General features: G+C 44.9%; 1 protein-coding gene across 3 annotated transcripts in view; it reads left to right on the top strand.

Moving 5' to 3' along the window:
• Window positions 1–27,539, top strand: part of slc25a26 (solute carrier family 25 member 26) — a 287,293-nt gene that overhangs the window by 16,305 nt on the left and 243,449 nt on the right. For all 3 annotated transcript variants that reach the window (XM_038810595.1, XM_038810597.1, XM_038810596.1), the window contains exon 3: window positions 18,925–19,034. In XM_038810595.1, coding sequence (XP_038666523.1) covers window positions 18,925–19,034 — 110 coding nt within the window. The remainder of the gene's footprint in view (window positions 1–18,924; window positions 19,035–27,539) is intronic.

Genomic DNA, 27,539 nt, shown 5'->3' on the forward strand with positions numbered 1-27,539 from the left:
CACATGGCTCCGCCCCCTTCAGGAAGTATAAGTGCTGCGGTCCTGCGAGTCCGCCCTAAGTTCAGCATAGTCGCAGGCAGGCTCAGTTGTAAGCCGATTAAAGCCACAGTTTACGTCAACTCGTGTCTCTGAGTGAATTGATGGTCGTATCAATTTAATCGACTTAAAAACTACTATGGAATCAGCCCTCAAACCTGACCGACTGAAACTCGATCCACAGGCCGCAGAAGCAAAGGAAATTTTTTTGCATTGGCTTCGGTGCTTCAAGACCTGTCTGCGTCGACTACCTCCTCTGTTACAGAAGAACAGAAACTCAATCTTCTCCAGGCACGGGTGAACCATCGTATTTCTACTCAACTTGATGTAACTGACTCTTATATTGAGGCCCTCACGATACTCGACCGCCTGTACGTGCGGCCCGTGAATGAAGTCTACGTGCGGCACATCTTTATAACTCGCCGCCAGCGCCCTGGGGAGTTGCTAGAAGACTATCTGCGCGACCTTAAAGCCCTAGCATGCAAATGTAACTTCCAGACCGTGACACCCTCCCAGCACATGGAACTCGCCGTCCGAGACGTGTATGTTGCAGGGGTCCGATCCAATTATGTGCGGCAGCGTCTTCTTGAGAAAGGGGCCCAGGACCTGGAGGACACGGCATGCGACCACATTGTGGACCCCGACCAGAGACTTCCCCAGGCCTGCACCACGCGGCCATCCGCACACCACGGAGGGCTATCGTGACACTTTTGCGGCCAGCCCCAACATCCCAGGCAGCACTGCCCGGCCCGCAACGCGACCTGCAGCAGCTGTGGGCGGAAAGGGCACTTTGCTAAGGTCTGCCTGGCCAAAGCTAAAAACTCTAACTCGAACTCTAACCCGAACATTCTCTCCTCCGACTCCCAGGCCCGCAGACCCTGCAATGTGACAGCGTGTCTGCTGACTCCGCCTCCGCACAACATGTGCGACTCATGGGGGCCGCCATCTTGGCAATCCTCGCCAACGCGGCCGGCCATGTGCGATTCATGGGGGCTGCCATCTTGGACACCATCTTCCTCGCCGCTCGCCACGTGTGATTCATGGGGGTGGCCATCTTGGACTCCATCTTCCTCGCCGCCCGCCACGTGCGATCAACGGGGGCCGCCATCTTGGCCATGACTCGCTATGCCACTCGAAGACTACGACCTCCGCGAACAGTCATCACGGGGCCGCTCCAGCACCGCCGACAAAGCCACTGACTACCCGCAGCTCAGTGCAGTCACTTTGGACCAGTCGCGGCTCAAGCACCTCAAGAGCTCCATGATGTCCGTCCAGATCAACGGATACGAGACACAGTCCTGTTCGACTCCAGGGGCACTGAGAGCTTCGTTCACCCAGATCTGGTAAGGCGCTGCTCGCTCCCAATATTCCCGACACAGCAAACAATCTCCCTCGCCTCGGGGTCGCACTCCGTTCAGATACAGGGGTGCACTACTGTGACGCTAACAATACAGGGCGCCGACTACACCAATTTCCAATTGTATGTGCTCCCAGATCTCTGCGCCCCCCTCCTCCTAGGACTGGATTTCTAATGCAACCTCAGGAGCCTAACACTCAGCTTCGGCGGACCCCTCCCCCACTCACTATATGTAGTCTAGCAACCCTGAAAATAGACCCCCCTCCACTCTTTGCTAATCTCACCGCCAACTACAAACCAGTGGCCACTCGCAGCAGGAGGTATAGCCTGCAGGACAGGGTATTTATCAGATCCGAAGTCCGGCGTCTTTTGCGTGAAGGAGTCATAGAGGCCAGTAATAGCCCCTGGAGAGCTCAGGTGGTGGTTGTCAAAACCGGGGAAAAGCTCCGGATGGTGGTTGATTACAGCCAGACCATTAACCGGTTCACGCACATTGATGCGTACCCCCTCCCCCGAATTGCAGACATGGTAAACCAGATCGCCCAGTATCCCATATTCTCCACAGTGGATCTGAAGTCTGCATACCACCAGCTCCCAATCCGCCCGGAGGACCGCCACTACACGGCGTTCGAGGCAGATGGCCGCCTTTTCCATTTCCTCCGGGTTCCCTTTGGCATCACGAACGGGGTTTCGGTGTTCCAACGAGCAATGGACCGAATGGTGGACCAGTACGGGCTGCGGGCCACATTTCCGTACTTGGATAACGTCACCATCTGCGGCCATGACCAGCAGGACCACGACGCCAACCTACACCGATTTCTCCAAACCGCCCAAAAACTCAACCTCGCATATAAGGAGAAATGCGTTTTCCGCACAACCAGGCTAGCCATCCTCGGCTACGTCATGGAAAACGGGGTCCTAGGACCCGAACCTGAATCTTAGAACTCCCTCTCCCTCACTGTCCCAAGGTCCTCAAAAGGTGCCTCATATTTTTCTCATACTACGCCCAGTGGGTCCCCCAGTATGCGGACAAAGCCCGCCCACTATTTAAGGCCACACTCTTCCCACTGTCAGCCGAGGCTCGCCAGGCCTTCAACTGCATTAAGTCGGACATCACCAAAGCCGCCATGTGGGCGGTAGATGAGTCCGTCCTATTCCAGGTGGAGAGCGACGCCTCAGAGGTCGCTCTCGCTGCCACTCTGAACCAGGCAGGCAGGCCGGTAGCGTTCTTTTCCTGAACCCTCTCCGCTTCGGAACTTCCTCAGTCGGAAAGGAAGCCCAAGCCATTGTGGAAGCCGTACGGCACTGGAGGCACTACCTCGCTGGTAGGAAGTTGACCCTCATCACCGACCAGAGATCGGTTGCCTTTATGTTTGACAACTCGCAGCGGGGCAAAATCAAGAATGACAAAATCTTGCGGCGGAGGATTGAACTCTCCACCTATAATTACGATATAGTATATCGTCCTGGGAAGCTCAATGAGCCCCCAGATGCCCTGTCCCACGGCACATGCGCCAGCGCGCAAGATGACCGACTACAGGTTATCCACAATGACCTCTGCCTTCCGGGGGTCACCCGGCTCGCCCACTACATCAAGGCCCGCAACTTGCCCTTCTCCACCGAGGAGGTTAAAGCCGTCATCAGGAATTGCCCGATCTGCGCGGAGTGTAAACCGCACTTCTATAGAGCAGACAAGGCCCACCTGGTAAAGGCATCCCGACCCTTTGAACGCCTGAGTATTGATTTCAAACGGCCCCTCCCTTCGAACAACCGTAACATCTACTTTCTTAACATTATAGATGAGTTCTCCCGTTTCCCTTTTGCCATCCCATGCCCCAATATGACCACCCCCACGGTTATCAGCCCTGCACAGCGTCTTCACCCTGTTCGGTTTCCCCAGCTATGTCCACAGTGACAGGGGTTCGTCCTTCATGAGCGACTAACTGCGTCAGTACCTGCTCGGCAAGTGCATCGCCTCGAGCAGGACTACCAGCTATAACCCCAGGGGGAACGGGCAGGTGGAGAGGGAGACTGTCCTACTGACCCTACGGTCCAGGAATCTCCTGACCTCCCACTGGCAGGAGGTCCTCCCCGATGCGCTCCATGTTATTAGGTCCCTCCTTTGTATGGCCACAAACCAGGCTCCTCATGATCGCTTATTTGTTTTCCGCAGGGGAACTACCACAGGGTCCTCGCTTCCATCCTGGTTGAGGACACCAGGCCCTGTCCTCCTTCAGAAGCACGTCCGGACACATAAGACAGACCCCCTGGTAGAGAGGGTCCTAGTCCTGCACTCTAACCCCCACTACGCGTTTGTCGAACACCCCGATGGCCGACAGGACACTGTTTCCCTCCAGGACCTGGCACCCGCAGGATCCACTACCACTACAGGCGATGTATCTCCCACACTACACCCCACCCGACCCCCATGCCCTGCGCCCCTGCACATATTTGCTACTCGCGCTCCCTTCCACCCATCACACCGGTCCGCAGGAACGAAGCTCTGGAAGAACCAGCCCCGAAGTCCACCCTCGGACTCGCACCGAACACCCTTCCGCAGCCATCCAAAACGGCTGCAACACCAGTGCTTCGTCGGTCTCAATGCACGATTCGGGCGCCGGACAGACTGAACTTGTAGACCCGTCACCCCCGCCGGACTTGATTTTTTTAACAGGGGTGAATGTGGTGAATGTGTAACCACTATAAATTCACACTGTACATTACTGTGTCCCTGTGGGCTCCATCTGTGAGCCATTGTGCGGCTCTGCCCGCAGGAGGAGATGAGGAGCATGTCCAGGGCTCCGTCCTTGGCTCCTCAGTTCAGCATAGTCGCAGGCAGGCTCAGTTGTAAGCCGATTAAAGCCACAGTTTACTTCAACTCGTGTCTCTGAATAAATTGATGGTCGCATCAGTCACCTTGATGTGGATTAAGCATAAAATAATTAATCAGCATACAGCTGTAAGCTTGTAACTCTTGACATTCAAAATTTTTATTGATGCAAGAAGGCTTACATTAACACTGCAATTAAGTTACTGTGAAAAGCCCCGAGTCGGCACAGTCCGGTGCACGGAGGGAGAATTCAGAATGTCCAAATTACCTAACAGCACGTCTTTCAGGACTTGTGGGAGGAAACCGGAGCACCCAACGGAAACCCACGCAGACACGGGTAGAACGTGCAGACTCTGCACAGACAATGACCCAAGCTGGGAATCAAACCTGAGACCATGGCAGGCACTGTGAAGCAAAAGTGATAACCACTGTGCTACCGTGCCGCCCAGTGCTTTCAGTACGGTGATAAATACTGATCAAATCACTTAATTTTAATGTTCACAAACTCTTTTATTGAGACTTACGATGTATATCTCTACTTTTTAAATATGTTGTTTTGAATAATTCTCTTCACTTCAACTATTGATAGTATTTGTGGCAGAAATGTCACAAACTGTGTGTTTTCAGCCAGGTGCTAGAGACCTTTGTGCTTGTAATTGAAGTTGCTGTGCACAGCTCGTCAACATTGTAAACCCTGAATTTAATTCATTATTAATGTATGAAGTTTGTAGTCTCTAAAATATTTGGAACTAACTACTGGCCCTCTCACTGATTAGCAAACACAGCACATAGCAATGAAGTTTAACATGGAAAGTTCGCTGGAACATAATTTGTCGGCCACCTTGAAATGCCACACGTCCATCAGCTAACAGTTTGGAGAAACAATTAGGTTTTCATCCCTGAAACAAAGGCAAGTTTAATGCTCCTCTGCAGTGATCAGCTTGGCTTAATTAACTGTAAAGGTCAGCAGTTTCGGTCGACTTGTTGAATTAAAATCAATAGTCACGGACAATTTTTTTTCCTCTTACGACGACCATTACATTTGAAAAATCTATGGATTAACATGTTAGCTGTTACTTAAATGAGCTGATTGATGCACATTGATCATTTGAAAGGTAATTGATTACTGAGCCTGCAACTGATACACTGTGTTGACCAAATACAGTTTAAAATAACAGCTGAATTTTCATGAAGCATGATCGGTAAATGACACATGACTTTATAGTGATTCCAAAATGTCCCCTCCATCTTTGCTGATAGCATTACTGTTGATGTGCACAATTGTGGAGGGCAGGAGAGAGAGAGAGAGCAATCGGCAATGGCACACTGGCCAGAATTAAATGTGAAATGATGCAATTGTGAACATTACTTATTAGAAACTACGAACGGAAGGAGAGATTTTCCAGTTCAGAAATTGAGGACACTTGTGGACCGTGTGAGTCTCTCTTCAAACTGCACAAGTAAAGCTCTTCTGGTCTTGCTTGGAGATAGAGTTTCTGCTAGTTTGTGGTGGCTATTTGCCCAAAATTAGGAAATCCATTACAAAAGATTGAGGAACTCTTAAGTTGGATCATTGTGACCAAATCTGGGCATCACACTTTAGGAAACATACAAACGCTTGCCAATGCTACATAAGGCATTTACTAGGAGTTTTCCAGGAATTAAAGATCGTTGCAGAAGAGATACAGTGAATCTGTGACGATGGCACAGAACAGACGAGCATGATAGTAGTTCTCCTGGTAGGAGTAGCTACAAGCCACAGCTGTAATAATGGCTACACACACAGTTTTTAAAGTCATTTTCAGCTATTTCAAATCTGGCACCTCACAGGTGATAGACTAAACATTGACTAAAAATGCTGATCATTTTGTTATGAACTGTTTTCAGTTGTATTAATAAAGCTCATCCTTAAATATGATCAAGGAATTTTTTTTAATACAAGAAAGAAAAAGCGATTGCGTATTAGGAAATTAAAATACTGCCTGAAAGTGGAAGATGTTACATTTGAGATGCAAATGCACTTGAGTAGAAATTTTGAACCGCAAGTTGGAAAACTAGTGCAATTTATGCTTAGATTGCCGAACTGCGCTTACACTCTATTGCATTTTGAAAGGATAATACCATAATAAGGAGCTAATGGCACCACCTACAAAAGAATTATGAGATCAGGCTTTTCTGCATTTGTTTTCAAGAAGCCATCCTTTGGAAGCAGTAAAATAGGTATTGGTTACTGCGAGAGCAGTATTTATTGAATTCAACAGAGTGGACACTTTGCTTTACCCATTTATTTGCCTATACTTAAGATCACATTCATAACCAACTTTTAAAAAAATTATAATATAAAATATAAATATCTCAAATGGTTAGAGGAAATTGTAGCCCTTAATTGCTTTGCAGTGAAAAGATATGTACATTTTATTGTGAGCTATATTCTCAAACATATTTTAAATCTAAAAAGACATCTTGATTCAATTTGAGAGAACCCAAATTCTCAGCAGGCACTTTTGCCAATAATCTGAAAATGGCTCGAAAACTAGAAAAAGATGAAATGAAAATAAGATCTTATTGGAAATTTGTTTGAACAATTGGTTAGTCAGGTATTTGTACTTGAGTTTACCAAATGACCTTATTAGAATTTAGATATTTTTTCCCTTTTATTTACAGGTGAGAAATTATTCTGACCCTTGCCACTTAAATCAGTAGATTAGAACTTTAAAAATTTTTTTTGTACATTCTTAAGTTTAGTGCAAGTGCTTTGATTAACAACGGTTTACTGTAAAATCTAGAAAGCAAACTCTGTTTTCAAACAGCTGTTTTCTATTCCCAAAAGCTCTTTTTCACATAATTTGAATGTCTGAGTATGTTATAAAATGCGCATTAGCTCCCTCACTTATCCACTTTGCCATCCCTTAGCACCCTCTCTCTCTCCCCCCCCCCCTCCCCCCCCCCCACCACCACCATTCTGCCACAATGGTGCTAATTGTCTTTTCCTAATAATACATGTTTTGAAGAAATGAAGAGCTTGCATTTGAAAAGTTTTGTTCATTTCAAAAGTGCTTTCCAAACTTTTGAAATGTAGCCTCCATTGTAATATATGGAAAACCAATTTATGCACAAGCCCCACAAGCAGCGTTATGGTCCCAGATGTTGTTACTACTGGACAGAATGGAACCCTGGCTCAATGGATCATAACTTTTGTTTTTTTGTTTTGAGATGTGGATGGACAGAGCCGCAGGGCTTCCCATTAATTTTTAACTAAAGAATAAAACTTTTATGAAACCTGAAAAGATTGGCGATAATACAATACTCCCTGACTTCACCTTCATCTTCACATATGTACACATATTTTTAAGGATAGCGCAAGGTGCAAAATATATCTTATACCACAAATGTTCACGGTAAGTACACAGTTCATGTAAACCAGCAGGCCAACTGTGGTTAGACACATCAATATCTGAAATCAAGTGGCAGATGCCACCCAATACAACTTTCTCTTCCAACCCCCCCAGATACCTATCACACTGTGAGACAACTGGTCTCACTGGAACTTTGGCTTCTACATGAGTGTTTCCAAACTCCACCCTTGAAAACACGCCTTAGAATCTTCTCCCAAATAATGCTTCTCGCAAATGCTTTCATCAAGGATCCACTTCTAGGATTTCAATCTCCTTTCAGGATTCCTCTGCCTTAGATTGGCACGTGCTTTCATGCTTCTACACAATCTCTCAGATGCTCAGACATGCCAACAGAACACTACTGCTTCACAGTCTGCATTAAGATGTCACCAAACTTGTGATTTACCTTGGATGTTTGGCTTCTCACCTAGCTGACGTTAAATCTGGTTCTTGAGATGTCTCTTCTGCTCAAAGCACTTCTCTCTGCCTTTTTCTTGATTTCTGAACAGGACCGTGTTAAACTTCTTGTTTTTTATTCTTTTAACTTAACTGTCTTTCTGAGATATTATTTTGTCCCAACTCTCTGGTTTCTGGATTTTTCTCTCATTTGGGATGACTGCTTTTTGCGGCTCCCTACTCCTGTCCAGCTGCTTGTAGGTTCAGTTTAAAACTAAACTCAGTATTTCTTTCTAACCTAAGGTGGCCCCTAGTTGCAAAGAAACAGCCTAATCTTTCTTTAACCTGAGAACAAACAGCAAATAACAATTCAGCACAGGAACAGGCCCTTCGGCCCTCCCAAAAGTACGCCGACCGTGGTCCCTGCCTAAACTAAAACCGTATGCACTTACGGAGCCCGTAGCCTTCCATTCCCACCGTATTCATATATTTGTCCAAATGCCCCTTAAATGCCGCTATCGTACCTGCTCCCACCACATCCCCAGGCAGCGCGTTCAATATATTTACCACTTCTGGTGTGAAGAAATTGCCTCGCACATCTGTTCTAAACTTTTCTCCACGTACTTTAAACCTATGTCCTCTAGTACTTGACGTTCCTACCCTGGGAAGAGCATCTGACAATCCACCCTGTCCATGTCACTCATAATCTTGTAGACCTCTATCAGGTTGCCTCTCTACCTTCGTTGTCCCAGTGAGTACAGACCGATTTTATCTAACGTCTCCTCATAGCTAATGCCCTCCATACCAGGCAACATCCTAATAAACCGCTTCTGCACCCTCTCCAAAGCTTCCACATCCTTCTGGTAGTGTGGCGACCAGAATTGTACACAATACTCCAAATCAGGCCTAACTAAGGTTCTGTACAGCTGCAACATGACTTGCCAATTTTTATATTCAATGCCCCGAGCGATGAAGGCCAGCATGCCGTGTGCCTTCTTGACCATCTTATCCACATGCGTTGCCACTTTCAGTGATCGGTGGACATGCACGCCCAGATCTCTGCCTGTCAGTACTCGCAAGAGTTCTACCATTTATTGTGTAATTCCTACATGCATTGGACCTTCCAAAGTGTATTACCTCACACTTGTCCGGATTAAACTCCACCTGCCATTTCTCCGCCCAAGACTCCAACCAATTTATACCCTGCTGTATCCTCTGACAATCCTCTTCACTATCTGCAACTCCACCAATTTTTGTGTCGTCTACGAACTTACTAATCAGACCAGCTACATTTTCTTCCAAATCATTTATATACACCACGAACAACAAAGGCCCCAGAACTGATCCCTGTGGAACGCCGCTAGTCACAGCCTTCCACTCAGAAAAGCACCCTTCTACTGCTACCCTCTGCCTTCTGTGCCCACGCCAGTTCTGTATCCAACTTGCCAGCTCTCCACTGATCCCATGTGACTTCACCTTTTGTACCATGCGGTACCTTGTCAAAGGCTTTACTGAAGTCCATGTATACAACATCTAATACCTTTCCCTCATCTGTCATCTTTGTCACTTCCTTGAAAACTCGAACAAATTAGTGAGGCATGACCTTCCCTTCACAAAACCGTGCAATCCATCACAATTAAGCCCATTTGTTTCCAAATGTGAGTAAATCCTATCTCTAAGAATCTTTTCGAATAATTTCCCTGTCACTGATGTGTTTTTGTAAATTCACCACTCTGTCTTAGAATTCCCCCTATACCAAAAAGGGCCGATATTCCAAATGGTGAACAGGGATTCTCACTCCCTGACTCCGATGCAGGCTTCGGTGGGTGCTATTCAGGTCAAACTATATTTCCAAGTTATTCCCCGGTATAACCCATACCTTCACCGAAGAATTTTACCTACTTGCCCCTTAATAGCATCGATGTCCTGGGTCCTGCGTTATTAAGGAAGTGAAGTAAGCTAATAACCACTTTTTCAGGTTGTTATTTTATTATTATACTTTTTTTTTCTTTAAGTTGCAAACACTTTCTTTACAGAAAGGAAAAACGATTAGTGATTCTGGATGCTGCTGGTTTGTTGTAGGGACCTTCAGACTCTCTCTCTCTTGTAGTTCTCCCCTTCTCTCCTGTTGCTGTTTCTATGTTTCCTCTGTTCTCTGTGTTCTGTCCTCCCCATTGCTGCTGGTTTGTTGTAGGGACCTTCAGACACTCTCTCTCTCTCTTTTAGTTCTCCTCCCCTTCTCTCCTGTTGCTGTTTCTCTCTCTCTCTCTCTCTCTCTCTTTTAGTTCTCCTCCCCTTCTCTCCTGTTGCTGTTTCTCTCTCTCTCTCTTTTAGTTCTCCTCCCCTTCTCTCCTGTTGCTGTTTCTCTGTTTTCTCTGTTCTCTGTGTTCTGTCCTCTGTCCTCCCCATTGCTGCTGGTTTGTTGTAGGGACCTTCAGACACTCTCTCTCTCTCTCTCTCTCTCTTTTAGTTTTCCTCCCCTTCTCTCCTGTTGCTGTCTCTCTCTCTCTCTCTCTTTTAGTTCTCCTCCCCTTCTCTCCTGTTGCTGTTTCTCCCTCTCTCTTTTAGTTCTCCTCCTCATTCTTGCTGGCGTTGATCTTCAAGCCTTCCACCTCCTTGAGGGGAGCGGAGTTCCCCCGGGCCGTGCTCCGGCCGCCAGCTGTTGCTGCCTCGCGTTCTGCTGCTCTCTGTTTCTGCCTCGCGCATGGGGGGAGGGGGAGGAGCGAGAGGAGCCCGCGCTTAGTGCTTTTTACGGGGCTTAAAGGGGCATGGTGGGACACAACCAGGCCAATGGGTCCCCCTCTATTCAGTACATCACAGTGCTTCAACACAGCACAAAGAAATCTATGCAAACTCTCTTTTTTCTTTTTCCCTTTCTCCTGCTGCAGGTTGTAATAACAATTCTGACAGACTGAAAATGACTGCATTTTTGACAGAAGAGCTGGCCACAGTTTCTGCTCTTTTCAGCTGCCACCAACCTCTTGTGGGATCTTTCCCTGCACTCTCCCAGACCAGATATTCGCAGACTTCTATGTTTCAAATGACACATTCTGTATTTTCCAGAACAGATGTAAAGCTCACCGGCCTATAATTTCCTTGGAAATTTTATAATTCACCTGAGGAAGGAGCAGTGCTCCGAAAGCTAGTGTTTGAAACAAACATGTTGGACTTTAACCTGGTGTTGTAAGACCTCTTACTGTGCTCACCCCAGTCCAACGCCGGCATCTCCACATTATAATTTCCTGGATTACCCTTGCTGTCCTTAAACAATGAAGCAACATTGGCTACTCTTCAGTCCTCTGAAACTTCACCTGTAGCCAATGAGGGTACAAAGATTACTGTCAAGGTCCCAACAATTTCCTCCCTTGCCTCCCTCAGTACTCTGGGGTAGTTCCTATCAAGCCCTGGGGACCTATCTACTTTAACGCTTTTTAAGATGCCCAACACCTCATCTTTATTAATGTCAACATGACTCAGAATATCTACACATTCTAACCTATACTCCTCATCCACCAAGTCCTTCTCTTTGGTGAATACTGAGGCAAAGTATTCATTTAGTATCTCGCCCATTTTATCTGGTTCCATACATCGATTTCCTCCAATATCCTTGAATAGACCAACCCTTTCCCTGCTACTCTCTTGCTCTTTATATATGTATAAAACACCTTTGGACTTTCCTTAATCCTGCTTGCCAATTACATTACATGACCCCTTTTAACCTTCCTAACTCATACCTTAAGTTTCTTCCTACTTGCTTTATATTCTTCAAGGGCTTTATCTGTCCGAATCCTTTTAGACCGTACGAATGCTTCCTTTTTCTTTTTGACAAGGTTCATAATATCCCTCATTATCCAGTGTTCCCTATATTTACTACCCTTATCTTTCATCCTCACAGATACATGCCGGTCCTGACTTCTAATCAACTGACATTTGAAAGCCTCCCACTTGCCGGATGTTGATTTTCCCTCAAACAGCCTCGCCCAGTCAACACTCTCCAGATCCTGCCTAATGCTGTTGTAATTAGCCTTCCCCCAGTCTAACACTTCACCTGAGGATCATTCTTGTCCTTTTCCATAAGCAGCTTAAAACTTGCAGAAAAAATATCTCCTACTGAAACTTTGATCACCTGGCTGGGCTCATTCCCCAGTAGCAGGTCTAATATGGCCTCTTCCTGAGTTGGGCTAATTACATATTGCTTCAAGAAACTCTCCTGGACGCTCCTTACAAATTCTTCTCCATTCTTGCCTCTAGAATCATAGAATTTACAGTGCAGAAGGAGGCCATTCGGCCCATCGAGTCTGCACCCACTCTTGGAAAGAGCACCCTACTTAACCTCCCACACCGACACCTCCACCCTATCCCCATAACCCAGCAACCCCATATAACCTAAGGGCAATTTATCATGGCCAATCCACCTAACCTGCACATCTTTGGACTGTGGGAGTGACCCAAGCTGGGATTCGAACCTGGGACCCTGGAACTGTGAAGCAACTGTGCTAACCACTGTGCTACCATGCCGCCCTCTAGCAGTAAATGGTCCCAGTCAATATAGGGAAAGTTAAAATCACCCACCACAACAACCCTATTGTTTATGCATCTTTCCAAGATCTGTCTATATATCTACTCTTCTATCTCCTGCTGGCTTTTAAGAGGTCTGTTGTAAACCCCCAACATTGTGACAGCACCCTTCCTATTCCTGAGCTCTACCCCTATTGCCTTGCTGCCTGAACCCTCCAAGGTGTCCTCCCTCAGCACAGATGTGATATTCTCCTTAACCAATAATAAACTCCCCCATCCCTTTTGCATACCTCTCTATCCCGCCTGAAGCATTTAAATCCTGGAATGCTTAGTTGCCAATCCTGTCCATCTTTCAATCAAGTTTCTGTATTAGCAACAACATCATAATTCCATGTACGAGTTCATCTGTCTTACTCTTACCTGAAATACTCTTCGCATTGAAACTAATGTAGTTCAACCCACCAGCTCACCAGCCCCGCTGCGTTGACCAACCACTCCCTGTCTGCTCTTCCTCTTAATCTTGCTGGCCTTAGTCTTTAGCTCTCCCTCTGTTTTTTCTCCTGCTTACCTAATGCTCTGGTTCCCACCCCCCTGTCATACTAGGCAGTTAAATCTGTTTCTCTGCCTTCTACTTTTCCCCTTACTAGATTTTGTTTCTGTCCCCTCTTTACTACCTCTGACTTCCTGCATTGGTTACCATTCGTTGCCACATTAGTTTAAACTCTCCCCAACAGCTCTAGCAAATAATTCCCCATGGCCATTGGTTCCATTCCTGCCCAGGTGTTGACCGTCTGATTTGTAATGGAGGGGCAGCAGGGTAGCATGGTGGTTAGCATAAATGCTTCACAGCTCCAGGGTCCCAGGTTCGATTCCCGGCTGGGTCACTGTCTGTGTGGAGTCTGCACGTCCTCCCCCTGTGTGCGTGGGTTTCCTCCGGGTGCTCCGGTTTCCCCCCACAGTCCAAAGATGTGCGGGTTAGGTGGATTGGCCATGCTAAATTGCCCGTAGTGTCCTAATAAAAGTAAGGTTAAGGGGGGGTTGTTGGGTTACGGGTATAGGGTGGATACGTGGGTTTGTGTAGGGTGATCATGGCTCGGCACAACATTGAGGGCCGAAGGGCCTGTTCTGTGCTGTACTGTTCTACTGTTCTATGTTCTATGTAGTGGTCCCACCTCTCCCAGAACCAGTTCCAATGTCCCAAAAATCTGAATCCGTCCCTCCTGCACCATCTGTCAAGCCACGTATTCATCCTGTCTATCGTGTCATTTCTACTCTGACTAGCACGTGGCACTGATAGCAATCCTGAGATTACTACCTTTGAGGTCCTACTTTTTAGTTTATCTCCTGACTCCCTAAATTCAGCATGTAGGACCTCATCCCTTGTTTTACCTATATCGTTGGCGCCTATATGCACCATGACAGCTGGCTGTTCACCCTCCCCCTTTAGAATATCCTGCAGCCGCTCTGAGATATCCAGGACCCTTGCACCCGGGAGGCAACATACCTTCCTGGAGTCTTGCTTGTGTCCACAGAAACGCCTGCCTACTCCCCTTACAATTGAATGCCCTATCACTATAGCTCTACCACTCTTTTTCCTGCTCTCCTGTGCAGCAGAACCAGCCATGGTGCCATGAACCTGGCTACTGCTGCCTACCCCTGGTGAGCCATCTCTCCCAACAGTATCCAAAATGGTTTACCTATTTTGGAGGGAGACGGCCGCAAGGGACCCCTTCACTGCTTTCCTACTTTTCCTCTGTCTGGTGGTAACCCATTTCCTAACTCCCTCAGTACCCTTTATCTGCGGTGTGACCAACTCGCTAAACGTGTTGTTTACTTGCACGCCGTAAATCCTGTAATTACAATGTAAGCACTATTTGAAATAAAACCAAGATCCACAGATATGCAGGTACCTTTGTTTAACATGAGCTAACTAAAGCTTTGAGCCTTTCTTGCACAGAAACACAAAATAAAATTACTTTCTAATATCCACAAATTAAATAAAACTACCTCCATTTCCTGACAATAGCAATGAGATAAATGATCACAAATTTTCTTTGAGGTGTTGGTTGAGGGATAAATGTTGACAAAGACACCAGGACAACTCCCGTCTCTTTTGAATCATATCATAGGATTATACACAATTTTCTGAAAGAACAATTGGATCCAAGATGCAAAATGCAACACTCTGTCTGCACTGCAATGAAGTGTAAGCCAAGGAATGGAGCTTGAACTTACAAGCTTCTGACTCAGAAATACAAGTATTTCGGAAAGCTAGCACGGTGGTTAGCACTGGTGTTTCACAGCGCCAGGGTCCCAGGTTCGATTCCTAGCTTGGGTCACTGTCTGTGTGGAGTCTGTACATTCTCCCCGTGCCTGCATGGGTTTCCTCCGGGTGCTCCGGTTTCCTCCCACAAGTCCCGAAAGACGTGTGTTAGGTGAATTGGGCATTCTGAATTCTCCCTCAGTGTACCCCTCAGGCACCGGAGTGTGGCGACTAAGAGATTTTCACAGTAACTTCATTGCAGTGTTAATGTAAGCCTACTTGTGCCACTAATAAAGATTATTATGATTGTTATTATAAAATGCATGGTTGAGGCAATAACCTTTTAAAAAGATTCTACATATCAATTATGCATCAACTTGCAGGGAATCCCAGTTGAACAAATTGATTGCTGAAAATGTCTAAGTGTAAATTGTATTCCTTTGATTCCATTCCATGTAGCAGTATTTCAAATTATTAGATAGGAGTACATTTCTATTGATTGGTTGTAGTTGCTTCTGTGAAACAGAGGAGTGCCTAATACAGTGCTGTGTTCAAAGGCCACTTTGAGCACCAGTAGGCCCTCAGCTTGATAGTAAATTTTGGAATGGGTCTGTCTGCAGTTGGAAGATAATCCATCGAAATTGCAATTATGAACTGTAATGATACAGCCGTGATATTTTGTACTTTTGCTTTTAATACATGATCTGTAATAGAGCATTGCTGTTATCCATACTAATACACCAGGCTGAGATCCAGCTGAGTCGCAATGTGCTCCTTGCTTTACCTACTTTTCAAGGCACGTCTATTAGTTAACCCTGCTCAGTTTTAACTCCGTGATATGGCAACTGTCATTCAAGGGAAACAAAATGTTTGAATTCATGAGCACCCTGCTCTCTTGTATACACTTTATTTTCTTCTAAATTATAGAATTCTACTTGGAATAACATTTTAATCATTTTCCATTCATATAACTGCTTCTGTAATGTCATGCTTTGCCTTCTCTTGGATTCAATGGTTTCAAAACTGAAGATTTCTTTTTATAATATGTTGCACAATATGCTTAGCTATTTGTGTTTTTGCTGTTGTCTTGATTACAAAGAACATTTTATCAGAAGCAAATTAAACATGACTACCGTATTCATATCTGTATTTGACTGCTCCCCCACCCCCACCACTGTACATCTTCTTGGAGGCCTCTTAGTTTCTCAGAAAGTATATCTTTGTAAAAGGTGATTTGACACAGGGTAATTAAAAATCAAAATACTACAAATGGAAGAAAAATGTATGCCATCATTCATTAAATAAATACAGACACAACTTGGCAACTATTAAACTGCTTTTTCCCAAAGCAGTGTGCATGATTTGGTTGCCTTGAATTATCAAATGATAACAATGTTTTGGGTATTGGTGTTTATTCAGTTGCATCATGGGCATGTGAAGGTTTAATTCAGCCTTTATGTAGGAACCTAACGCGCTCAGCATTTGTATTTCCAAATTTAGCATATTTTTTCATGTTAAGTATTTGCTTCCATTAAAGTTGGGACCTGTGCATTTTGTTTAGTGTTAAGGAGAAATTTATAATTGATTTAGACACCGCCTGATGTGAATATAGTTTGTCAGCGAACCTGTAATTCGTGAAAGAGATGCTTTCGACGAACAGTCATTCTGGATTCAATGTTAACTCTATTTCTCTTTCCTCAGATGCTGTCAGTCCGATTGAGTTTTTCCACACTTTCTGTTTTTTTTAAAGAGATGCTTGTTTAATTTGATTTATGGGGTACAAGTCGTTTGCAATAAATCCCCAATTGTGGATTATCTAACCATTTGGTTCACATTAGACTTAACCATCAGGCTAAACCAAACACTTCTGATGGTAAATTAAGAAGATTTATTGACAATTAAAAGGTAGAAATGGGCAAGATGGGAGAGAACATTTCAATGAACAATGAAAGGAAAAAGCTTAACTTTTTTTAAATAAATGTTTTATTGAGGTATTTCTTTGGCATTTTAACAGCAACAAAATCAACAATATACATAACAAGCAAAATATAAACATAGTGCAAATTCCACCTCCCTCTCTCACAGGTCTTGCCATTACTTACCCCCCTAATCTACGCTAACTTAACCCCCTCCCCCTTTCTGCTGACGATTACTTCTCTGCGAGTAAGTTGACGAATGGTTGCCCCCTCCGGGCGAACCGCAGCAGAGACCCTCTCATGGCGAACTTAATTTTCTCCAGGCAGAGGAAGCCTGCCATGTCTGAAAGCCAGGTCTCTGATTTTGGGGGCTTTGAGTCCCTCCATGCCAGCAATATGCGCCTCCGGGCTACCAGGGAAGCAAAGGCCAGAACATCCGTCTCGTTCTCCTCCTGGATTCCCGGGTTCTGCGATACCCCAAAAATCGCCACCTCCGGACTCATTGCCATCCTCATATTTAATACTGTGAACATGGCGTCAGCAAACCCCTGCCAAAATCCCCTCAGCGTTGGACATGCCCAGAACATGTGGACATGGTTCGCTGGCCCTCCTGCACACTTCGTACACCTATCCTCCGCCCCAAAGAATCTGCCCATTCAGGCCACTGTCATGTGAGCCCGGTGAACAACCTTAAGTTGGATCAGGCTGAGCCTGGCACATGTTGCGGTAGCATTGACCCTTCCTAATGCGTCCGCCCAGAGGCCCTCCTTTATTTCTCCCCCCCCCCCCCCCCCCCAAGCTCCTCCTCCCACTTTCGCTTCAGCTCTTCGAAAAAGATTAACTTAACTAAACAAACCTCTCCTGTCTTCCTCGGGTGATCAGGCCGATAGTGTGGACCCTTTGGTCATTTAGTATGTGGATCAAATGCGAACAAAATGGCTTCCCAAAATCTTCAGTTTTTTACCCTCACTTCACAGTTTCTGATCTTGAATTAGCCGAACTGTCGAACAATAATTGGTTAACTTAACCATCTGCTGATTTTCTAATTGGTTCCTGACACTTGTGCGCGTCTCCTCATTTAGTAATACAATGGGGCCACTCAATGTTTTATGTGACACTTTTCCCACACAATAATACAATGCCTTATTCTTTACTCATTTTAATGTAACTAGCCAAGGTCATGATGGCTTCGACCTCAGCACACCTTATCTTTCCAGACTGGCTTGACAAACAAATCTTACAATGTACAGCCTTCTTGTAATGTACAATTAGTATTTTAAAATCTGATGTTAATTATGAAACATAAAACATTATGTACTTTCTGTTACAAGCCCGTACCACGTATATTGATTAATTATTTATTCTGAAAATGCCATAATTGAGGCTGACGACTTGTCCTGGCTGGTTTCCAATAACACAGTAACTAGTTACTTTTTAAAATGTCTTATGGATTAATTCAAAATGGCTACTTAACCATATTAGTTCACCGTATTAAATAACATATTGAATCAAACTATAAAATGGTCAAGTCACACTAAAGTTGTTGATTGAAAAACTCCCAACCTACTTTTGTTCTGCAAAAACTTTGTTCTGTTGTTCACTGTGAGAATGGCAGTGGTTGTGCTTTCTCTTGCTTGTCCTTATTCTCAGTTGTAAAGGGTACAGCCTCACGTTCAAGATAAGTACACCCTTGTGTCATGGATGCATATTCACCATTCCTTCATTTTCACTGCGTCACTATCCTGGAATTTCCTATCTACTGCCATTCTCAGAACGTCATCTTCACGAAGAGTGCTATGGTTCACGGAAAAGTCAACCAACACCATCTTGGAAGAGCCAGGGATGGGCATTAAATGTAGCTTTGCGCATATCCCACGAAGAAACTTTCTATTATTGTATGTGAAGATTTAAAGGTTCTAAAGCCAATATGTATGAAATGATTAGACTAAAGTCAACAGGTCATAACTAAGAATGAAACTTTGGGCTATATTCCTTAAAGAAAACCAGCCTTGTTCCCCATAGAGGTGAAATTTCCACATAGCCTATAATTGTTCAAAGTTTAAATCCACTGGTCATTTGCTGAATAAATGTTCAGAGTAACTGAAGTGAGTGACCAGGTCATTGTATTGCAGATTCTTTTTGGAGCAGTTTATCAACACTTAACTTTTAGACTGACTGGAGTTTTTCTCCCTTTTGTGTATGATTAATTTCAGCTGCTCTTTTCTTCGTTACCTATGAATACACAAAATCTGTGCTGGGTTCCTCTGTGTCTACAAAAAAGGCTCCGCTTGTTCACATGATTGCTGCTTCTCTTGGGGAGGTGGTGAGTGTCTAATCTTGCGCTCAATCTGAAAGTTTGAAATTAATATGTGTAAAGACATATTTGTTGTTTTTGATCATTTTCACCCCCGACGCTTTTAGCAAAGTAAAACCTTCCAAGGTGCTTCACGGGAGATGTTTGTAGAACCATGGTGCACTGGAGTACAATGAAGAGTACTGGTCTCTTAATTACAAATGGATATAGTTGCAGTTGAAGGTGTAAAAAAAAGTGTCACATGAGATAATTAGGACAGGTGACCAAAACCTTGACTAAAAAGATGGGTTTCAAGGAGCATTGTAAAAAGAGCGAGGCATTGAGGTAGAAAGGTTTAAGAAGGAAGTTCCAGAGCCGAGGTCTTGGGCAACTGGAGGCATGATTAATATTAGGGGGGATTCGCAAGAGGTCAGAATTGAAGGAATGAAGGGATCTCAGTGCTCCAGGGCTGGAGGACATTCTCGAAGTGCAATGGGGTGAGGCCTTGTACTGATTTGAAAACAAGATTGAGAACTCAAAAAATCATTTTGTTGCCAGACCAGGTGCCAAAATAATTTAACGAGCACAGTGGTGGACTTGCTACACACCAGAATTTTGGTTAAGTTCACATTTAAAGTGGGTGGAGATGAGTGGCTGATCTAGAGGGCATTTGAATAGCCAAGTTTAGAGATACTTTTGTCAAATTTTGTATAGCTTTACATGAGATCACCAATGAAAACCAATTTTCTAATTCCATGAACTGACCACTCATGGCATAATTATCTTTGTTCAGCAAATCACTGAAGATACTTTTCATACATTATTTATCTGCCATTTTTCTCAGTAACTGAAATTTCTAATGTTAAAAATAAAATGTATGCAAAATATAAATTCAAAAATTTTTACTTCACAGTATGATCAAACCTATCCATTGAATATTATTTTGTGCCTCTTTTAAGCGTTTGTTTGTTTTACCTCAAAGACCTCTGTTTCTGTTTGATATTTTTGTTTTGAGCTGTGATGTTGTGCACTGAATTTAGATTGTGCAGTCTGAACATAGGCAGAGTACCCAGTTTACCAGATAGCATTGTCCTTTCAGTCAGCTGTACTGATTGTTTTTTTTTGTTTAGATTTCAGCATGTTTTCCAAATGTTTTTCAGAATTTTTGAAGAAAGGGGAGAGCCATATGGCATCTCTGGCATTTTAGCTACTTCGCTAATTGTGAGACATTTATCACTTTTGGACCCAGGCCACAAAGTACAAGATTGAGTGACATTTTCTCTCCTTTTCTTAAAAGAAGATTGTTCTACATTTGTAATGAAATGTGATGGCTGACATGTGTTGACATACCATTTTTTTAATATGCTAGACCTCCCGTGGTGGTGTTCAGGATGAGCTGCAAGATGACATTATAGGATTTAATATTCAACATATCTGGTGGTTGATTTGATTGGTGGCTGAATAAGTTAAATCCTGTTTTTTAAATTTTTTTTTTAGTACTGATGTTTCATGGATGAATAATGCCATGCAGTTCATTTTTTCCCATGGAAACAATTATGTATGTGTCCTTTACATTAAAACAGAACTCTGCTATTTTTTGGAACCTTTTCTGGTTTAGCACAGTGGGCTAAACAGCTGGCTTGTAAAGCAGACCAAGGCCAGCAGCGCGGGTTCAATTCCCGTACCAGCCTCCCCGAACAGTAGCGACTAGGGGCTTTTCACAGTAACTTCATTTGAAGCCTACTTGTGATAAAAAGCGATTTTCATTTAATTTCATTTTCAAATTCTGTCCTGGGTATTTCTTGCACCGACCTTAAAAATGTGCCTTTCAAATATTATCGCACCGAGTTGCACTGGCTCTTCCTCTCAGCAGAGGATACTCTCAGAACCATATGGAAATACTGCTTCACCACTGCATATGGCAGTATCGTGAGATCAATGTGTACAATGCCGTTTTTGGCCCCCTACTTGTCGCTACGTGTGAGGGGAAAATTCAAAAATGTAGAATTACTAAACATTGAATTCACAATATATTCAGTAAATATTTTTAAAACAACTCGGTTTGTGTTTTATTTTGGTGCGAAGGTTTGTGTGTACCTCCAAAGATTTAACATATTATGCTTCTGTCTTTCTTAAATACTGTATTTTTATAGATCTCATTCTGGTTTAACTTCATTTGTATTCCATGTATGTATTCCTGGAGAGCTCATTTGTCAAGTTGAAGTGAATCGCTTGCTTGCATTTATAAACCTTTTCTCCCTGAGGACAGACTAGAAAATACAGTGTGACATGACAAGGCAAAGCAATTGGCAGGCATTTAACTTGGCATGTCAACTCATCCACAAATTTTGGGATGCCAAAAGCCAGTTGAAACAAAATACATTGCATTTATAACAGGAGACAATGGCTGGCTGATTCCATTGTTTTTTTTCCCTTTCATTGTAAAGCATTTCTGAGATAATTTTGCAGGGGTATAAACAAAGTTGACATTCAGGAATAATCTATTTCTTGCTGTATTGGAAAAACTGCTCAAAATTTACATTGAAGTTTCATATTTTGTTCCCTTGGGATTCAGTGGCAATAGAGACTGGAATACCGGGGATCTTTCAGTATACAAATTTAACATATAACTGCAAACGAGGAGGTGTCCAGTTTAACCCTTTTAGTTCCTTATTTTAAGAGGCTGAGAAGCGGTACTTAGTACAGCGCTTAACCTACTGAAACTGTTGCCATGATAATTTAACTGCCAAACTGGAAACAACCACTTTTCTGTTCCTCCCCTGTGCAGCCCTACACCCCCCACGCAACTACCTGGGACCGTACTTTAGGACCTGGAATGTTGAAAGTCTGGAGTTCCCTCCCAAAGGCTAGCTGTCCTTCTTGTGCACTTGCTCTGTCACGCTCTCCCATTCTTTTGCTTTGATCCCTTTTGAGATCCTCCCTGAAAACCACTACTTGCTTCAAACTTTTAAGCAACCCGTCCTCATAATTTCTTCTTCGGCTTTTATCAACGTTTAGCTGATAATACTCCTCGGGATGCTTTTCTAAGTTAAAGGTGCAAGTTCTTGTTGCAGAGCTGGTTTTAAGGCAGGCAAGCCCTCAGCAGTATTTTCTGTCCGCATAGGTTTGGAAGATAGTGAGTATTTGTGAGCTAATTTTTCAAGGGAATTTGTTTTTACTCATTGCCTTTCTAAACAAACATTTTTACTGAGAAGTGTAAAACGCAAGCATCTAAGTCATTAAATTGTCAACAATGAAAGCTGTCTCTCCCATTCTCATGAACAGTGTTTTTGATGCTGAGAAATTTTTCACCAAAATCGTTAGCATGACCGAGTGAAGTAATTTTTATTCTGAACCCTTACCTGATACTTAGATTCTTTTTAAGGATATATCAATGCGATGTTTCTGCTGGATAAGTTAACCATTTGAAAGGTCAGTTTAGTCACAAATAAGTTTGTTCGTGCACTGTCACCTCTGAGGGAAGTGTCCACCTTATTGAACTGAAATTCTTTTAAAAAAAATATTTAAAAATGTTCGATGTCATCCAATTCTTGAAAGTGCATAATAAACGAAGCCCATGAATTGTAGAACTCTTCCATCCTTCCCCTCATCTCCAAATCACCTTCTCGAGTGTTAAAAACTCCCAACGGATCCCCCCGCCACACCAGGGCACAGGGTAGAGAAACTGACCTCCACCCCAACAGGATCCACCTTCGGGCGATCAGCGAGGCGAAGGCTAAAACATCTGCCGCCGCACCCGCTTCAAACCCCGGCCGATCCGATACCTGAATCTGGCCTCCAGAGGATCCGGCTCGAGACTCACATGTACCACTGCCGAAATTACCCTGAAAATCTCCCTCCAAAACCCCTCCAGCTTTGGACAGGACCAAATCATATGAACGTGGTTTGTGGGGCTGCTCCCGCAACGTTCACAAACATCCTCTACCCCTCAAAGAGTCGGCTCATCCTCGCCTTTGTGAGGTGTGCCCTATGCACACCTTCAGCTGTATCAGCCCCAACCCTGCGCACAAAGTTGAGGCATTTACCCTCTGTAGCCCCCATGCTCTCTCCCAACTCTCCCTCCCACTTTGTCTTAATCTCCTCCAGCAGTGTCTGCTCTTCTCCAAGAATCATTCCATAAATCACCAACACCACCCCTGCCTTCATTCTCCCTGTCATCAGCACCACCTCCAACAGTGTGGAGGCCGGTGCCACCAGAAAGCTCTGTATCTCCTTCTTAGTGAAATCCCGGACTTGCATATACCTAAACATTTCCCCCTGCCCCAACCCACATTTTGTCCCAGCTCCTTCAATCCAGCAAACCGGCCGCCTAGAAACAAATCCTTTAATGCCCTGACTCTCTTCCCCTCACACCTCCGAAAACTTCCCTTTCTCAAATCGGCATTTCCCTTGACCCTGCCCCCCAGCCTAAAGTGCTGGCGCAACTGCCTCCAGATTTTCAACGTCGCTACTATTGCTGGACTCCCTGAGAATTTCCCCAGGGCCATTGGGAGTGGCGCTGTTGCCAGCGCATTCAGCCCCAACTCCCTGCACAGACACTCCTCCATTCAACCCACTGAGAGTTCCCCCCCAACCCAGCTCCTCACCTCTCAGTGTTTGCTGCACAGTAATAAGATAGTAAATTCAGAAGACCCAACCCCTGTGACTGCCGTCCTCTCTGCAACAGCACCTTCCTAATCCTAGCCCCCCCCCCATTTGAACTGAAATTTTGTCTGTTGTGCAGAGCAGAATATATTTTTTCAGACGAAGGAAAAGCTACAAAATTGAAACAAACTGGAAGTGTGCAGCAGGGCAGGCAGCATCTGTGAATATAAAAGACAACTGGGTGTAGAATAATCAAAACTTACAACAGAGGGGGCTAGTCGGCCTTTTGTACCTGGGAACATGGGAACAGGAGTAGGCCTTTCAGCCCATCAAGCTTGCTCCGCTATTTAATACGATCATGGTTGATCGGACACTTCAATGCCTTTTAGACCCACTGTCCCATAACACTTTACATGACTGTTAATCAGAAATCTGTCTTCTCTGCTTTAAACCTACACAACGACTGAGCTATCACAGCCCTCTGGGGTAGAAAATTCCATAGATTCACAACTCTGTGTGTAAAGACATTTCTCCTCATCTCAGTCCTGAGTGGCATTCCCCTTATTTTGAATTTGTGCCCCAGGTTCTAGACTCCCCAACTAAGGTTACCAGCATCTACCCTGTATATTTCTTTCAATATTTTGCAGGTTTCAATGAGATCACCTCCCATTTTTTGACACTATAAAAGAACATAGGCCTAGCTTGCCTATGCTTTCTTCATAAGATCGTCCCTCCATTCCCGGAACAAGTCTGGTGAACCTTCATTGCACTCCCTCTATCCCCCCCCCCCCCCCCCCCCCCATAGATTGCTACACCCGTGCTGGACTGAAAGAACAGTCAAACTTGGCCCCACACTCTTGTTTTTTTTGTCTGTAACCTTGCAAATTTCTCGTTTTCAAGTCCCAGTCCCATCCCTTTTAAAATTATTTTTGGAATCAGTTTCCACCACCTTTTTCAGGTAAAATATTCGAGATCCCAGCAATTCTGAATGATAACATTTATCCTTTCCAAATCATTTAGCAACTACTTTAAACCTCATTGCCTCACTTGACAGAGAAATAGTCCCCCCCCCCCCCCCCCCCCCCCCCATTTACCGTATTCTAAATCCTCTCTTTTTGAAAACTTATTTTCTTGAAAATGTATGCAAGGTGGAGATGAGGGGAATTTTTTTCTGAGTCGTGAGTCAGTGAAACACCCAGAGAGGGATCGAGGCAGGATTGTTAAATATTCTGAAGGCAGAGATCGATAGATTTTTTTGACCAACAAGGGAGTTAAAGAGTTTTGAGGGTAGGCAGGGTGATAGCTTTGAGGCCACAATCAGATCAACCATAACCTTGTTGAATGGCTGAGCAGGCTCAAGGGCTGAGTGGCCTACTCCTAGCTAAAAGACCAAGTACTTGCTTGGCTTATTCCCAAACTCAGACAGTTTATGCCTTGAAAATCTCAGACTCCCCTTGGCCTGAATCAAGAGCCACCCTAGTTATGTTAACCTCCTTCAGCAATTGCTTTCTCGGAGTCCTCCTGCATTTCTACATCGGCCAACAAACTTCCAACGGTCACTGGCTTTCCAGCATTCTCTGCCTTTTGCTGGTTCATAGAACTCATAGAATCACTACAGTGATTCTAACCATTCAGCCCATCGAGTCTGCTCCGACCCTCTGAAAGAACACTCTATCTAGGCCCACGACCCACCCTATCCCCACAACCCAATAACCCCACCAAACTGTTTTTGGGAATTCGGGAGCAATTTATCATGGCCAATCCACCTCACCTGCACATCTTTGGACTGTGGGAGGAAACCGGAGCACCCGGAGAAAACCCACGCAGACATGGGGAGAAAGTACAAACTCCACATAGTGACCCGAGGCCGGAATTGAACCGGGTCCCTGACGCTGTGAGGCACTGCGGTAGCCACTGTGCCAACCCCCTGGCCTAGGCCTTGCAGGTCTGAGTGGAAAGGGAATGGACCGAGTAAAAAAAATTCCTTAAAATATGTAGTAAAGGATTTATCCCTAAGCATGGAGGCTTCAAATTGTCATGACCTAGACCTACGGGGAGAGTCCTCAAGCAAAAATTCCAGGAAGACGGGAGCATGGTCAGAAATTGCAGTGCTACCTGCAGAGCAAGAGGGCACTAACTGTGAGATCGTTAGAGGCACAATAAAATAGTCGATTCTAGTTGACATTGATGAGGAGCTGAGAAAAAGAAAAATCCCTATCTCTAGGATGCAAAACCCTCCACATGTCCCGGTATCCCGTTTCCTCGCACTCCGAGGCCAGCACTCCAACCTGCAGGATGGGCAGGTTTCAAGTAACTGCGAGCTTGTTCATCAAGAGAGTCAGATGATAATTAAAGTCTCCATCCACAAAAGAGTCAGCTGAGGCCAACTCTATAACGTCCAAAAAAGGCTGAGTAATAAACTCTGGGGAGTAATTGCGGGCCATATGCATTCGTTACTGGTATAGTTTCTCCGTGTGCTAACCCTTTAACAATCACGTACCTTCCGCCCTTATCCTCAACACAAATTTCTACCTTGAAGGCAAAATTCTTGTTGCCCAAAATTGCCACATCCCTGCTGCTAGTCAAGAAAGAAGCAAAAAAAATCTGCTTTTCCCATTCCCACCTTAACTTTAGGTGCCCCTTGTCACCAAGTGAGTCTCCTATAACAGGACTATGTCCACTTCTGCTTAAGAAAATAAAAGATCTTTTCCTTTTGATGAATACTCTGTATATTCCAAGAGCAAAGTTTAAAATTAGTTACTGCCATTTTGCGTATACCACCAGAAAGAAAAGATAGGGGCCGGGATTCTCCAAAATCCCGGCTACGTGTTGACGCCGGTGTAAACACCGGAGTGTTTCATGCCGGCATCAATGGGCCGCTGGGCCCAACCATTCAGTGGCCCGTTTCCGCGCCATGCTACATGGCGTAGCAACAGCGGGCCCGTGTAGAAGGAGATAGGCCCCCTCCAGATCCGCGAGCCCCCCCCAATCGGTAGCCCCCGATCGCGGGCTTGGCTGTCGTGTAGGCCCACCCCCAGAGTCTAATCCCCCCCCCCCCCCCCCACCAGGACAGCGGCCGCGGGTCCGAACTCCTGCCGGGTGGTACCAGGTTGGAACCAAGCCGGCAGAACTCGGTGGGAACTCAGCCGGTCGACCGCGGAGAATTGCCGCACGGCCCCCGACCGGCGCTGCGTCGACAGCGTGCGTGCGACTTTCGCCGATTCTCCAGTCGCCAGAGAATCAGGTCCTGGCGTCGGAGCGGCGTATTGGGAATATCCGGTGTCACCGGCGATTCTCCGACCCAGGCTCGGAGCCCCGGCCACGATTTTTGCACCACATTCAGGCATGCATCATTAAACCCCTCCCCTATCTCAAGCAATACCAGAGGCAACAGAATATCCCTGACATGTTCTTCTCTCAGATAAAAGACATGCCTGTACCAATGAAGGATATAGTCAACATCATAGAAACCCCAACATAACACAAGTGTAAAAGAACCACGACCACAATTGTTCCAATGGGACATTCCTCAATAAAAGTGAGTGCCATAAGACATAGCAGCAGAATTAGACCACACAGCCCATCAAGTCAGCTCCGCCATTCAATCATGGCTGATAGTTTTCTCATCCCCATAACCCCTGATCACATTAATCAATCCCCATAACCCCTGATCACCTTATTAATCAAGAACCTATCAGCTCTGTCTTAAAGGCACTCAGTGCAATGAGCCTTCCGCGGCAAAGAGTTCCACAGATTCGCCACCCTCTTGCTGAAGAAATTCCTCCTCATCTCTGTTTTAAAGGATTGTCCCTTTAGTATGTGCCCAATGGTTCTAGTTTTTCCGACAAGTGGAAACATACTCTCCACATCCACTCCATCCAGGCCTCTCAGTATCCGGTAAGTTTTCATAAGATCCCCCCTCGTCCTTCT

Source organism: Scyliorhinus canicula, chromosome 11 (genome assembly GCF_902713615.1).
Source record: "Scyliorhinus canicula chromosome 11, sScyCan1.1, whole genome shotgun sequence".
Lineage (NCBI taxonomy): Eukaryota > Metazoa > Chordata > Chondrichthyes > Carcharhiniformes > Scyliorhinidae > Scyliorhinus > Scyliorhinus canicula.